The sequence below is a fragment of the Eutrigla gurnardus genome (assembly GCF_963514095.1).
Source record: "Eutrigla gurnardus genome assembly, chromosome: 2".
Lineage (NCBI taxonomy): Eukaryota > Metazoa > Chordata > Actinopteri > Perciformes > Triglidae > Eutrigla > Eutrigla gurnardus.
The window spans coordinates 31153329-31166944 of record NC_139916.1 but is presented as its reverse complement, the minus strand read 5'-3'; the positions used below and the strand labels follow the sequence as shown (position 1 = coordinate 31166944).

General features: G+C 41.9%; 1 protein-coding gene across 3 annotated transcripts in view; it reads left to right on the top strand.

Annotated features, from left to right (window-relative positions):
* Positions 1-10370, top strand: part of fhit (fragile histidine triad diadenosine triphosphatase) — a 533523-nt gene extending 523153 nt beyond the window's left edge. For 2 of the 3 annotated variants that reach the window (XM_084025971.1, XM_084025973.1), the window contains 2 exons: positions 8142-8252; positions 10258-10370. In XM_084025971.1, the coding sequence (XP_083882097.1) occupies positions 8142-8249 (108 nt within the window). In that variant the 3' untranslated portion in view covers positions 8250-8252; positions 10258-10370. Of the gene's footprint in view, positions 1-8141; positions 8257-10257 lie in introns of those variants that run through there. The other variant, XM_084025972.1, reaches the window with a different exon arrangement.
* The last annotated feature ends 3246 nt before the right edge of the window (positions 10371-13616 follow it).

Genomic DNA, 13616 nt, shown 5'->3' with positions numbered 1-13616 from the left:
ATGTTTTTAGATAAATTGAATGTTGACTGGGTTCATAATTAGTTGAGGCCCTTCTGTCATCAATGTATCTGAATTAGGGGTGGGGACAATAAATGCAGTGCAGCATAGAATCATGATATTTTGCGTGGCAATATTGTATCAATAAACAGACAATTATTATCAGTCTTTAAAGTGTATAAACTATCTTGTACTGCGAATACAAATCAAATGTTTTTGGTAATACTGCTTCTTCAGTCCACTAGATGGTGCTGAGCTTGTTCTGGTGTGCTCAGTCAGTCAGCGAGCTTGACAGGAAGATGGTCAAAACAAAGATGGAGTTGTCAGACTTTACTGCAATAATAATTATTGGAGTAAAACACGAATGCAATGCTCGCAATAAGATCATATTGTGACTATCCTTTGAGTGTGAATCAGACTGTATTGTCATCAAGCTGAAACAAATAAATACAATTTAAATGAATGGTTTTCATGTTAGTTAGTTAGTTAGTTAGTTAGTTTCATTTATTGTCCACGGTGTGGAAATTTGTTTTTGGTCTCATAAAAACAACAAGCAGGACAACAACAACAACACTTACACACAGACATCTTCAGGGCAAAAAGCAGGACAGCAGTGGCAGTTAAATTACAACACATCAACGGGGCATGGTGTTCAGTGCCCCAATTGCATTAGGAATAAAGGATTTTAAAAAAATGTTACGATTTGCCCTTGGCACTTTGTAACGTCTATCAGAGGGAAGAAGTTCAAACTCCCTATTGAGTGGATGAGAGGGATCGTTTGCTATTTTGACAGCTTTTTTCCTAAGCACTTCGTCATACATACAACTTAATTGTTTCTGTCTTGTCCCTATGATTTTTGAGGCGAGGTGTACTATTCTCTGCAGCTTGCTTCTTCCTTTAATGTTTAGATAACCATACCACATTGCCATGTTAAAAGTTAGAATGCCCTCTATCAGGTTCTTATAAACTGTTTCCATAATGTGCTAACTCACTCTAAAGGAGTTGAGCTTGCGCAATAGATGTAGACGTTGGTTACAGGTTTTAAAAATATAGTCTGTGTTTTCACTGAAATTTAGGTTACAATCAATATATGTACCTAGATATTTGAACTTGTCTACTACCTCTACAATTTGTCCCCTAATTATAAGGGGCTGCACAGGGTCCTTTTCATGAAAAACAAGTTCCTGTGTTTTTGTTACATTGATCTCTAAGGAACTTTTGTCGCACCACTTCTGGAGAGATGACACATGTGCTCTATATACTTCCTCTCCGACTATGGCCCCCTTCTTTAATAAGGCAACCAGGGCCATATCATCCGCATACTTAAACAAACGAAACTTTTCCAGATCTAATTGGAATTCGTTTGTGTATATGGAAAAAAGTAATGGGGATAAAATAGTCCCCTGCGGGGCGCCAGTATTAAGCACAATGATGTCGGACCGAGTATAATTAACCAGGACCTGTTGAGGACGGTCAGAGAGGAAGTCCCTAACAAGGTGGATAATACCACCGTTTACTCCTATATCGATAAGTCTCTGCAGCAGGATGTGAATCTGCATGCTGTTAAAGGCAGAGGTAAAATCGATAAATAGGGCCCTAGCAAAGTGGGAGGGGGCTTGAAGGTGCTTTGACAGGAACATACTGACAGTTGCGTCATCAGTTCCCCTCTGACATTTGTAAGCAAACTGGAGATGATCTAAGCTGTTAGATCATCTAATCAGCTAATTTGTCTGCTTTCTCAAAACATTTCCTAAGATAGAAGTAAGAGCAATGGGCCTGAAGTCTTTTAATTCAGTAGCTCCAGGTTTTTTAGGGATAGGCACAATATAAGACATTTTCCATAATTTGGGCATAGTTAAAGAATTGAGCAAGTACTGGAATAACTCCAGCACAATACCTTTAAGTTCATGAACATTTTCTTTTAAAACTCCCCCTCTCAGGCCATCTGGCCCCGGGGCCGAGTTGGGTTTAATACTAGACAGGCTGGCTACAATCTCATGTTCATTCAGTGTAATAGGGACATATCCCGAAATGGACCTACACACACTATCACGTTCAGCACTAACATCATTCTTGTCAAAACGATTGAAAAAGACATTTAGATAATTTGCAAAAGATGGAGAGGGGTGTGACAGGGGGGGACGCTTTTGCTTAGTTTCCCTGCCCATCATCACATTTAAACCTTCCCATGCTTTCTTGGCATTTCCTGAGAAATAATGACATTCAACTTTATCCTTATATTCTATTTTTGCTTTACTCAGTTTAGATCTTAGTTCACATCTTTTTTCCTTAAATAACTCAATATTACCATTTTTAAAAGCACGTTTTTTCTCACGGATACATTCCTTAAGATCACTAGACATCCATAAATTGTTATTGGAAATATTCTAACAGTTTTAGTTTGTTGAACAGTGATTTTACTTTCATTAAACAACAGATAGGATGTAAAAGTGTCAATTAGTTCATGAGGGGTGTCACATGAGTTAAGAAATAGCCAGTCGGTAGTCTCCAGCTCGCATTTCATCTTCTCCATACAGTCCTCAGTCCAGATCTCAATTTCCTTAAGGGGCGTTGACACCGGACGCAATAGACGCGAATTGAGCGGCGACTCTACATTGAAAATCAATGTAAATGGCGCGATGACACGCGATTCAGTCGGAGGCGGCGCGAATGGAGCGTCTGGCGCGATGAGACGCGGCGCGAATGGCGCAAATGGCGCGTCTGAAGCGACGCGAATAAAGTTGAAAATATCAAACTTTTCAGGCGGCATCGCGCCGCGACATCCAATCAGCGATGAGTTCAAGCCGACAGACAGATGAGCTGAGATGGATGGGCTGCATTCCCAAACCCAAACTCTCGATCCTCTTTTCTTTATTTTAGTCCCTTTTCGCGTTCCGGTGTTTTTGAGTTGCGGATACTTGACCAGCAGCTCCAGACCAGAGTCCCGTGGTTTGATTAAGTGCCTGAGTGACAACAGCTGGTCCCGCGTGTAGGTGAGGATGCCGGCTTTTCCATATAAACTCCATACTTCTGCAATTAAACTACTGAGAAGGCACACAGCCAGCCAAAGTAACATGCCGACGCTGAACTTCATTTTGCCACAAAGAGAATGCGGGCTCGATCACTTAAAACAACAAAAAATACATAAAAATGACAGGAGACGAGACAGACAGGTGAGACACTGGGTCAGCAGCAGAGCCGCGCCCCCCGGCGAATCAACAGCTTTGATACACTATATTGCCAAAAGTATCAACTCACCCATCCAAATAATTGGAATCAGGTGTTCCAATCACTTCCATTGCCACAGGTGTATAAAAGCAAGCACCTAGGCATGCAGACTGTTTCTACAAACATTAGTGAAAGAATGGGTCGCTCTCAGGAGCTCAGTGAATTCCAGCGTGGTACTGTGATAGGATGCCACCTGTGCAATCCTAGTCCAGTCATGAAATTTCCTCACTCCTAAATATTCAGTCAACTGTCAGTGAGATTATAACAAAGTGGAAGCGATTGGGAACGACAGCAACTCAGCCAAGAAGTGGTCGACCACGTAAAATGACGGAGCGGGGTCAGCGGATGCTGAGGCACATAGTGCACAGAGGTCACCAACTTTCTGCAGAGTCAATCGCTACAGACCTCCAAACTTCATGTGGCCTTCAGATTAGCTCAAGAACAGTGTAGAGAGCTTCATGGAATGGGTTTCCATGGCGATCAGCTGCATCCAAGCCATACATCAGCAAGTGCAATGCAAAGCATTGGATGCAGTGGTGTAAAGCATGGCGCCACTGGACTCTAGAGCAGTGGAGACGCGTTCTCTGGAGGGACCAATCATGCTTCTCCATCTGGCAATCTGATGGACGAGTCTGAGTTTGGCGGTTGCCAGGACAACAGTACTTGTCTGACTGCATTGTGCCACGTGTAAAGTTTGGTGGAGGGGGATTATGGTGTGGTTGTTTTTCAGGAGCTGGGCTTGGCTCCTTAGTTCCAGTGAAAGGAACTCTGAATGCTTCAGCATACCAAGAGATGTTGGACAATTCCATGCTCCCAACTTTGTGGAACAGTTTGGGGATGACCCTTCCTGTTCCAACATGACTGTGCACCAGTGCACAAAGCAAGGTCCATAAAGACATGGATGAGAGAGTTTGGTGTGGATGAACTTGACTGGCCTGCACAGAGTCCTGACCTCAACCTGATAGAACACCTTTGGGATGAATTAGAGTGGAGACTGAGAGCCAGGCCTTCCCTCCAACATCAGTGTGTGACCTCACAAATACACTTCTGGAAGAATGGTCAAAAAGTCCCATAAACACACTACTAAACCTTGTGGAAAGCCTTCCAGAAGAGTTGAAGCTGTTATAGCTGCAAAGGGTGGACCGATGCCATATTAAACCCTATGGATTAAGAATTGGACGTCACTTAAATTCATATGGGAGTCAAGGCAGGTGAGCAAATACATTTGGCAATATAGTGTAGGTTCATTTCACAAAGTGTCACAGCAACAGATGCACAGCATGTTGATATTCCAGTGACTAATACACTAACATATAGCAGTCCAGGACAATCAAATTACTTGGGTCTACTTTGATGGACAGGTAGGGGTCTTAACCTAGTCTGGTCTCATTTAGGATTCCTTTCTCCAACAGGCTCTCGCCATTTGTGCCTATGGGTATACTGACTGTTGGCTACAGTACCTTTTGGAGGGCTTGTTATCTGTTCCATGTATGTGGATGGTGTCAAGGTCAGGATGACCTCTCGGTCACCCTTTTGGGTCACTATTTAATGAAAGCATGTCCTCTCTGACGTACAGGGTTGCGGCCCGTGTGCCGTCCAACACCCAGTCCCAGCAGGAGAAAATGGGGTTGCCAGAGGTTAATCAAGAGCAATTTTTTTCTCTATCCTGCCTGATATTTCCTCCTCCGCTTTGAGTGTGTACAGAAAGAGCTGTTGCTCCATATGTGTCTAGAATCCAGTGCTTCAGACTTTCTCCTGTGTTTGGTAGTAAGTCTGCTTAAGGTCCCATTTACAGAAGTACTCAGAAAATGGAAATACAAAAGGTGCATTAAGTCTGGATTTGGTCTGAATAATTAATTAAAAATAATAAAATAACCAGAATATATAAATAGTGGTTTTTACCATTTGTTAATGTGAAATGCAAATTCAGCAATGCAATCACATATGTAAAAAATAAATAAATAAATAAATATTGAAACTAGAACACAGTCATCGCCAGTGGATAGAGATTGCACAGTTGTAATGGAGATGCTGCTATTATTAAAAAAGCCCACCAGAGGCTTTTTTTCCTCTGCCAAGTGAAGAAATTGTGGGTGGCCTGCAATGGGATGCAGCAGTTCTACCAAGCCACCGTTGAGAGCGTCCTTACGTGGCAACTCTACTGTCCAGGGGATGGATGCGACTAGACAGGATTGTTCATACGGCCTCCAAGATAGTTGGCTGCAGTCTCCCTCCCATCTCAGACATCTATGAGGTCTGTATCCACAGTAGAGGCCTGAAAACTCTTCAGGATAAATCACACCCTGCTAACTCCCTCTTTAATCCACTCCCATCAGGTAGAAGGTTGAGGGCCATCAAAACTAAAACCTCCCGCTTACTCAACAGCACATACTGCAGAACCATTAAATCTCTGAACAACTTTACATCCCTACACCAGTATATCAGGAATGCAGACTCCCCCAGTGGCCCTGTATAGTATAATATGCACAAATTTCTACTCTGTTTTTATGTACTGTGAGTTTTCCTAACTATGTACTTATTTATTGGATCTTATGCAGATTTGCACATGCCTTGCTCCATGCCAATTTGCACATCACTTGCACCTATAAGCACCTGTCACTTTAATCAAACATACAGCAACTTTGCCTGGCCTGTCAACCAGGCGTAAAGGGGCCATATGTCTTATGTGTGAGGATGTCCCTTTTTCTTTTATCTGCCTATATGTTGTATCTAAGTGGGATCCTTGGAAGGATACTGCATGGATGGAATTATGTTCTATGTTTTATGTGTCTTTTGTGTGGGTCTTTGTTATGTACTGTCATGAGCACACTGAAACAAATCCCTAACAACTTGTACAGAGTTGTATGGCAATAAAGTCTTGAATCTTGAGATGGATCTGCTGACATACAAACTGTTCATGGTTCAGTCACCGCAGAAACAAAAACGTTTTCCTCGTAGTTTTGATTTTGTATCCATAAAGAAACGATCGAGCAGTGCAGTCATCATGTCCGTAATAAATCCATGAAGCTGTTATGTCCATATGTATGACTATGTTACAACATAGCAACGATAGCTTCAGCTAGTAACGTGCCGGGCGCTCGTCCGTCCCAGTCACCGCAGAAACGAAAAGATTGGGTTAAAATGGGTTAGCGTTGGAGCGAGTCTGGAAGGCTGCCAGGCAGGTACACATCTCGGGCTAGGCAACGTCAATTTTTGTCAGGTTTTTTGCCTCTAATAAGTCGGGATGACCCTGGGGACAACGAAAATGGGGTAAAAAATGACCGGATTTCTCCTTTAATTCAGATGATGTATTTCACCTGTTTGCTCTATCTATTTAAGCCGCCTCTTTTGGGCTGGTCTTTAGTTACGTGAATCCTTCATCAAGTTAACATCAACCACGCTTTTATCCTAAGCATTACAAAGTGTTTTTGTTTCAAAAACGTAACTTCCTGTTTTTTTTTACACTTTGCATGTAACGAGCATATATTTACATGTCGTCGCTGACACGTTATGAAGTGATGCCAGAGAAGCTCAAAGGACAAAGCTGAAGTATTTGGCACATTGGTGCCAACGTGGAAAAGGAAGTCTTGAAATTCGTTACCTGTCCATTGGTCTATCTGGGTAACTCTAACTGTCAATTTGATATCAAATTTTTTATTGAAAAATGACAACAAGCTTCAACAGCCTGTCATACACTCAGAGCTGAGTTACACTGTGGTACCTTTGCTTTAGCTGGCAGTAGATGAAAACGTGGAGGACATTAGTATTCACAGACATGTTCATCAGTGTCCGAGCGAGCAGGTTTGCTGTGTCCACACTGGCAGAGAAGAGGAACTGTACTAAAGAGGTTTAACACAGCTCCAGAGTACACACACACACACACACACACAAACGCCACAGCAAATGTTTGGACATTAGCTCAGCTGCTAGTAGAGGGGCCACCAGGACACCACAAGACGCAAAACCCTCTTTTTATTACCGCCTCTCTATTTTCATGTCGTCAAACTATGAAGTTTTACAGGAGAAAATTAATATCAAAATCTCACTGTATTATCAATTTCTATACATTTGATCCATTATAGATGAAAAATGAGATCTTGCAGTGTAAAAATAACACACAGAGTAAACATATCAAGAATATAAAGTTGAATTCCTATTTGCATGTACACTTAAAAATTATTACAGTAGAATATCTGTCTAACTTCAATTTAGGTATATTTTCCACAGGTATTTAACTTCCTTTAACCAGCAGGAGCCCTACATTTGTTTAATCCACTTCTTGTAACCAGTTTCACTTGGAAAGTATACCGAAGAGCTCATATATCATAACACACAGTATGAAAAAAAAGAAAGAATAACTATGACATCTAACAAGAGTTTCTGTCAGTTTCTTTAATGTGTGAAGTAGGAACAATACGTGCTGTACCAGTTCACCGCTATTTATACGCTAGCAGATGATGGCACCACTGTGGGCTACTTACAGATGCCATTTTCATAAGCACACAAATTCTGCTCAAATTTCTTAACATTGAACTATAAATATAGCATAACATTTTAACCATCACACCAAACTAATGTGTTTAACAGGAGAAATGATGACAGAGAAGCTAGGTAAAGGCTGACATGTGCTCCGCTACTGCCCCCCACTGGCCTGGACAACATCCAACACTGATCCATTTCAAAAGGACAAAAATAATCAGGAAAATAAAGTACATTTCACATCAAAGCATATATATATATATATATATATATATATACATACAAAAAACATATGACCCGTATGAATCCATATTCTTAAAACTAAGTATACTGTGTGTGTGTGTGCGCGTTTCAAGGCCAGGCTCATAATATTGATGCCAAACTAAACAAATAGACTCCACTTTGTTCTGACATTGTTATGCTGTTGGCTTTTGCAGTTGCAGAAGCACGATGGAGAAGATGAGGATCTTCCCTCCAAGTGGAGATCGGAAGAGGAGATGGCTGCAGAAGCTTCAGATCTGAGGAAACAGCTCGAAATGCCCTAAATGGTAATATGGAATATCCATAACTACAACAGACAGTCACCTGGCTGTAGATGAGAAAAGATGAGATGACAACTTTTGCAGATGAGACAAAAGTTCAGCATTTTGGCTCATTTTAATAACCAGTGTATCATATCAATAAAAGACCCCTCTCTCTTTCTTGTGGGCTAGAAATTAAACCATCACAACATTATATAATTCATCCGTGTTATTGACTAATAATCTGCTGATAGGAATGAGTTTTCCTACACTGTGACAAGAGTTTGTGCATGAAACATTAAGTTGTTATGTCTCTCATAAGATAATTCTATATTTATCTCATAGTGGGGACATTTACAGTATTACAGTAGCAATGATGATTGCGCAAAACAAATATAAATAATTATTTATAATTAATAACAGTAAATATTTAATTAATAAGTGAGCAGTACAAAGAGAAATAGTAATCATATAATCGTGGATTGACTGGTTCAGTTTAGATGATTGTATAAATAAAATAGGATAGATGAATATTTGTATTGAACATTTTGTTTCATATTGGCAGGAAGTGATGGGCGATGGTAATCAGAATATTTATTCATACATCATGTGATGTTTTTTTCTAATTTATTTAGGAAGTCAGTTCTCAGAAAAGTATCCTCTAGATGCGATGTCATATAGGCAGCTGACATCCTACAAAGATTTGTGTTATTTCGCCTTGACAGCCTGAGCCTGCCACTGCTGAAGATGGTGAACATAATGGGCCCTAGTTTCGTGGCGCAGCGCAGGGCTGCGCAGGGTGGCGGAGCCGGTGTAATGCAAGTTTCGACCCACGCAGCCTTGCGCACGGTCAGTTTGGCAGTTTGGTGGATCGCCTGTGCCAAGATGGGTGTGGCGGCGCAGCAGTGGGAGGCGTCACAGATTCAGCTTGGCGTAGTGGAAGTTTCGTGGCAAAAAGCCTGGCCGAGACTGCGCTGAAAGCTCGCCAGCTCCAACCTAGTCTACTCTCTCGGCGCAAGGCGCAAATAAAGTCCATTCAAGGCGAATCACAGCTGGCGGAGTGGAAGTTTGACTGACGGCGCGCAGTGCGCACACGTCACCGAGACCTCACAGGCAGGTTTCCACAGTTCCAGGCACATTTAAATGCAATAAATAATCACAACAAACACTATTAAATGCAACTAATTGAATCAACACGTGAAGTTATATCTATATAGATTGTCCCGTCACATCTGACGTCAGATCAAAGGCGGATGGCACGCGTAACGGAAACTCAGCCTCTCGGACCAAAACATCTCCCTCTCTCTCTCCTGTGTTTTATAATATCGGCATTGTTATTATTATGATACGCACGCACAGTGCGTGATGCGCGTGGTGGGAGCGGCGGCGCTGCTTCTGTCATTGGGTTGTCAAGTGACGGAACTTGCATTGAACCTCCCCTAAGGCATTAAAGGTGAGGAGAGGAACTCATTTGATTGGTGAAGATTTGAATCGGCTGTATTAATCCCAGTCCACGCCTCGTCTCCTCCTCGTCTCCCACTCACGCCTTCTTCTCCTCCCTCTTTCCCACTTGCGCGGGTGGGAGTGACGGGAGGTGTGCCTGCGCGAGCCTGCGCGGTGCACGAAACTTGCAAAGTCCAGGCGGACACACCCCGTCGGCGTGGCGCAGGTGGGCTGCGCGCTGACTACGCCTAGTCTACGAAACTAGGGCCCTATAACTGCATCACCACTGTGAGCATGCTAGTAAACTGACCTCAGCATTTAGTCATACTGTTTTATTTTGACACCAAGTAAAGGGACTTCTGGTCTAGGTGGTTTTAATCATAGTTCAGTTGTTTATTAACCAATTTCATTGAAACATTTTTATTTATAAATGTCATATATTGCATTTGTATATGCTTCATTACAAGACGTTGCAGTTTGTGTTATTTTTACGTGTTGCACATTTCTTGAATTCACAACTGATAGCTATTTTAGACATTTCTTTTAGCAATAAAATCTGAACTAAATCTGTGTTTACATTTCTGTCCAGGATGGTGTTGAAACACGTCTCGATCCATGGTGGACTAGACTGGACTGGAGGATTACAGCTGATATTAATATGGAACTATTTCTTCTCTACTACATGGTTTTGATGTATTTCTTTTCTGAATTAAAAAGCAAATACACAGCTTGTGATTCCTGCATACCCTTCTTAAACTAACATTGTTAGAACAAGACCATTAACTGTTTGCTCCATTGATAGACACATTTGCAGTTCAAATATGAATCTAGCATTTAATTCATAGTTTAACTAGACACCATCTAGCGATCACAGCATGGATCACAGCAGCCAAAGCAGCAAATCAGACCAGGGGTGTAAAGTGATCCAAACCTGTCTCCAGACTGACAGAAGGCTCTTGTGTGATCCGTACCGCTGTTGTAGGTGTCAAGACCACATTTGACATGACAACTCCTGCAGTGATTTATTAATTATTTAAGTCATTTCAGACATAACAATATGCAGGCTAAAGCAACACAATGGTGAAAGTTTAGAGCAATCAATCATTTATCAATAGATAATCAATAATTAACATGATAGTTTGTTGTCGCCCTGTATTTGACAACTGTAAACTGAAAAACTTTGATAAAATCAATGTCACAGTGTCAATCTCAGTTATGTATTTGTTCCCCAAATGTTAATCTTGTCCTCTGTGTTGAAAAAAAACCTCACGTACCATAACTCCAGGTTCTATGAGTAAAGGCACATCTAAGTTTGTCCCAGGCATACATGCGCAGCACTGACACTGCCGCCTGCTGTGTGGGCCTCACCTCAGTCTCCTTGGCTCCCAAACAAGCTTTTTCTTCAGCCAAGGAGCCAGTGAGGCCCAAATCTTAGAGGGCCACCTCTGCTCAGAGAATCTGGAATTACCAATTACCGTACATAACTAACATTCTATATAGGCAAGGCAACTTTATTTGTATAGCAACTTTCATACACAAGACAGACTCAAAGTGCTTCACATCATAACATGTCATACAATAAAGTGGAAAAAATAGAAGAATTAAAAGAAAATTAAGGCAAAATTAAAATGCATTCAAAAAGACAAAGAGAATTAAAACATATTTGCAATACAAGGCTAATACAATGCTCAGGTGAACACAAAAGTTTTCAGTCTAGTTTTAAAAGTGGTCAGAGTTTGGGCAAGTCTTACATCTTCAGGAAGTTTATTCCAGCTATTTGTTGCATAGTGACTAAATGATGCTCTCCCGTGATTTGAGTTTACTCTGGGAATCACTAACAGATTGGTCTTAGCAGATCTTAGTGGTCTAGAAGGCTTATGTAGTGGGAGCATATCAGTGATATACTTCGGCCCTAGACCATGTAGTGATTTATATGTGAGCAGGAGGATTTTGAAATCAATCCTCTGACATACAGGGAGCCAATGTAAGTATTTAAGAATTGGTGTAATGTGCTCACATTTTTTGGTCTTTGTTAGAACTCTAGCAGCAGCGTTCTGAACAAGCTGTAGCTGCCTGACAGTTTTTTTTTTTCAGAAGACCTGCAAGGAGACCAGGTAGGTCTCAAGTTTTTCAAAGGCATGTACAAGTTTTTCTAAGTCTTGAGCTGACATGAGCCCTCTAAGTCTTGCTAGATTTTTGAGGTGATAGCAGGCCGATTTTGTTACTGATTTGATGTGACTGTAGGCATATAGATTTCGCCCTCTACAAGCTAAAGCTACTGCAGAGCAGGATATAGTCCATGCCTCACTGGGTCCGTCCGGTGCCACGAACACAAACACACCCATTCCAAAACCATGATAAATGTTCCAAACCCGCCCACCACGGAAGGCTTGGTGCACCATCAGAACAAGGCTTGGAGGCAGGCGCTGTGCAGGCCGAGGAAGCCCTGAGACTGTCACTGGGAAGAAACGCAGAGGCAGCTTTACATGGTGATCTAATAATGACACGGTGTTCAGTATCAGACACAGAAGGGCAGACCATCAGCCTGTATTTGACGAGTTGGGAGTGAAGACATGTAGCGCAAAGTCGAGTTTCTGGTAAACTTTGTGAGTTTCTGGTAAACTTGCACGATTTCATGTGAAATCTGGTGGCACAGATGACAAGCATTAAGGATAATTATATAGAAATTGCTAATCATCTTGCTGATGATGTTGGTCATATAGAGGCATCAGTGTGTTATATTGAGACACTTTGATAACCAGTTGAAAGTAACAGTAAATTATCTCGTCTTTTTTGACTATTTTGAACTGAAACAATCATGGCAGCCATAACCGATTGACTGTAACATTGTGGAAAAATAGACAAACACTTTTCAGATGCCACTTTTACAGTACATTAACTGACAAGTCTGCTGCTGAACAACATTCACTCTACGGTGTCCTTGAGTGCTCAGAAAGGCACCTATAAATAAAATGTAGTATTATTAATAATAAACAATATACTGGATGAGTGATTTTAAAGGGCAATACTTCAGAGTCTTGGGGAGGTAAATCCATCAAACGTTGGTCTTGAGCAGTAATGGCTACCAGCACAGAGAGGTGGAATACAGGAGCTCTTTAAACAATTTGCATTTTCTTATTGAACCAGGAGATTTCTGAATGTACTTTTATTAGTTGGAATGATAATGCAAGAGAGAAATTAACCATCTTCTGAACTGAAAGGGCAACCAAGACACTGGAACAGTTGTTTGGACTAATAATCTTGCTGCTAGTTATAAGTTTGCTGATTGAATCCACATCACACATTCAATGACAAGCACACAATGAAGGCGTGGATGAGTGTTTCTGTGACTGAGTGCGTGAGTGAGGGCTGGAGTCGTGAGATGTTTCTGAGGTGATAGAAGGCAGACTTGGTGGTGTTGTTGATGTGAGACCGGAAGGAGTGTGTGGAGTCCAGGACGACGCCCAGGTTGCGCACCTCAGGAGAGGGGGAAATGCAGCAGCCATCCACAACCAGGGCCAGGTCTCCAACCTTTTTGTGCAGTGGTGCAGGGGCCACCACCATGACCTCTGTCTGATTACTGTTAAGTTTGAGTAGGTTTGTGGTCATCTATGATTTGAGTTCCTGCAGGCAGTTGACAAGTTGTGTGGGTGGGAGCTGGGAGGAGGGGTTTGTGCTGAAGTAGAGTTGAGTATCATCGGCATAGCAGTGGAAGTTGAGGCCATGTTTACGGATGATATGGCCTAGAGGTAGCATGTAGATGGTGAATAACAGTGGACCAAGTACTGAACCTGGCTTTTTGAGAGTGGGAATGACTGCTGCCATTTTTAACCTGGATGGTACCACACCAGAGGCCAGAGATGCGTTTATGATGTTAACCATTGGGTGGCAGAGGATGGGAAGACAGTCCTTTACCAGGGTGGTGGGCATTGGGTCCAGTTTGCTGGT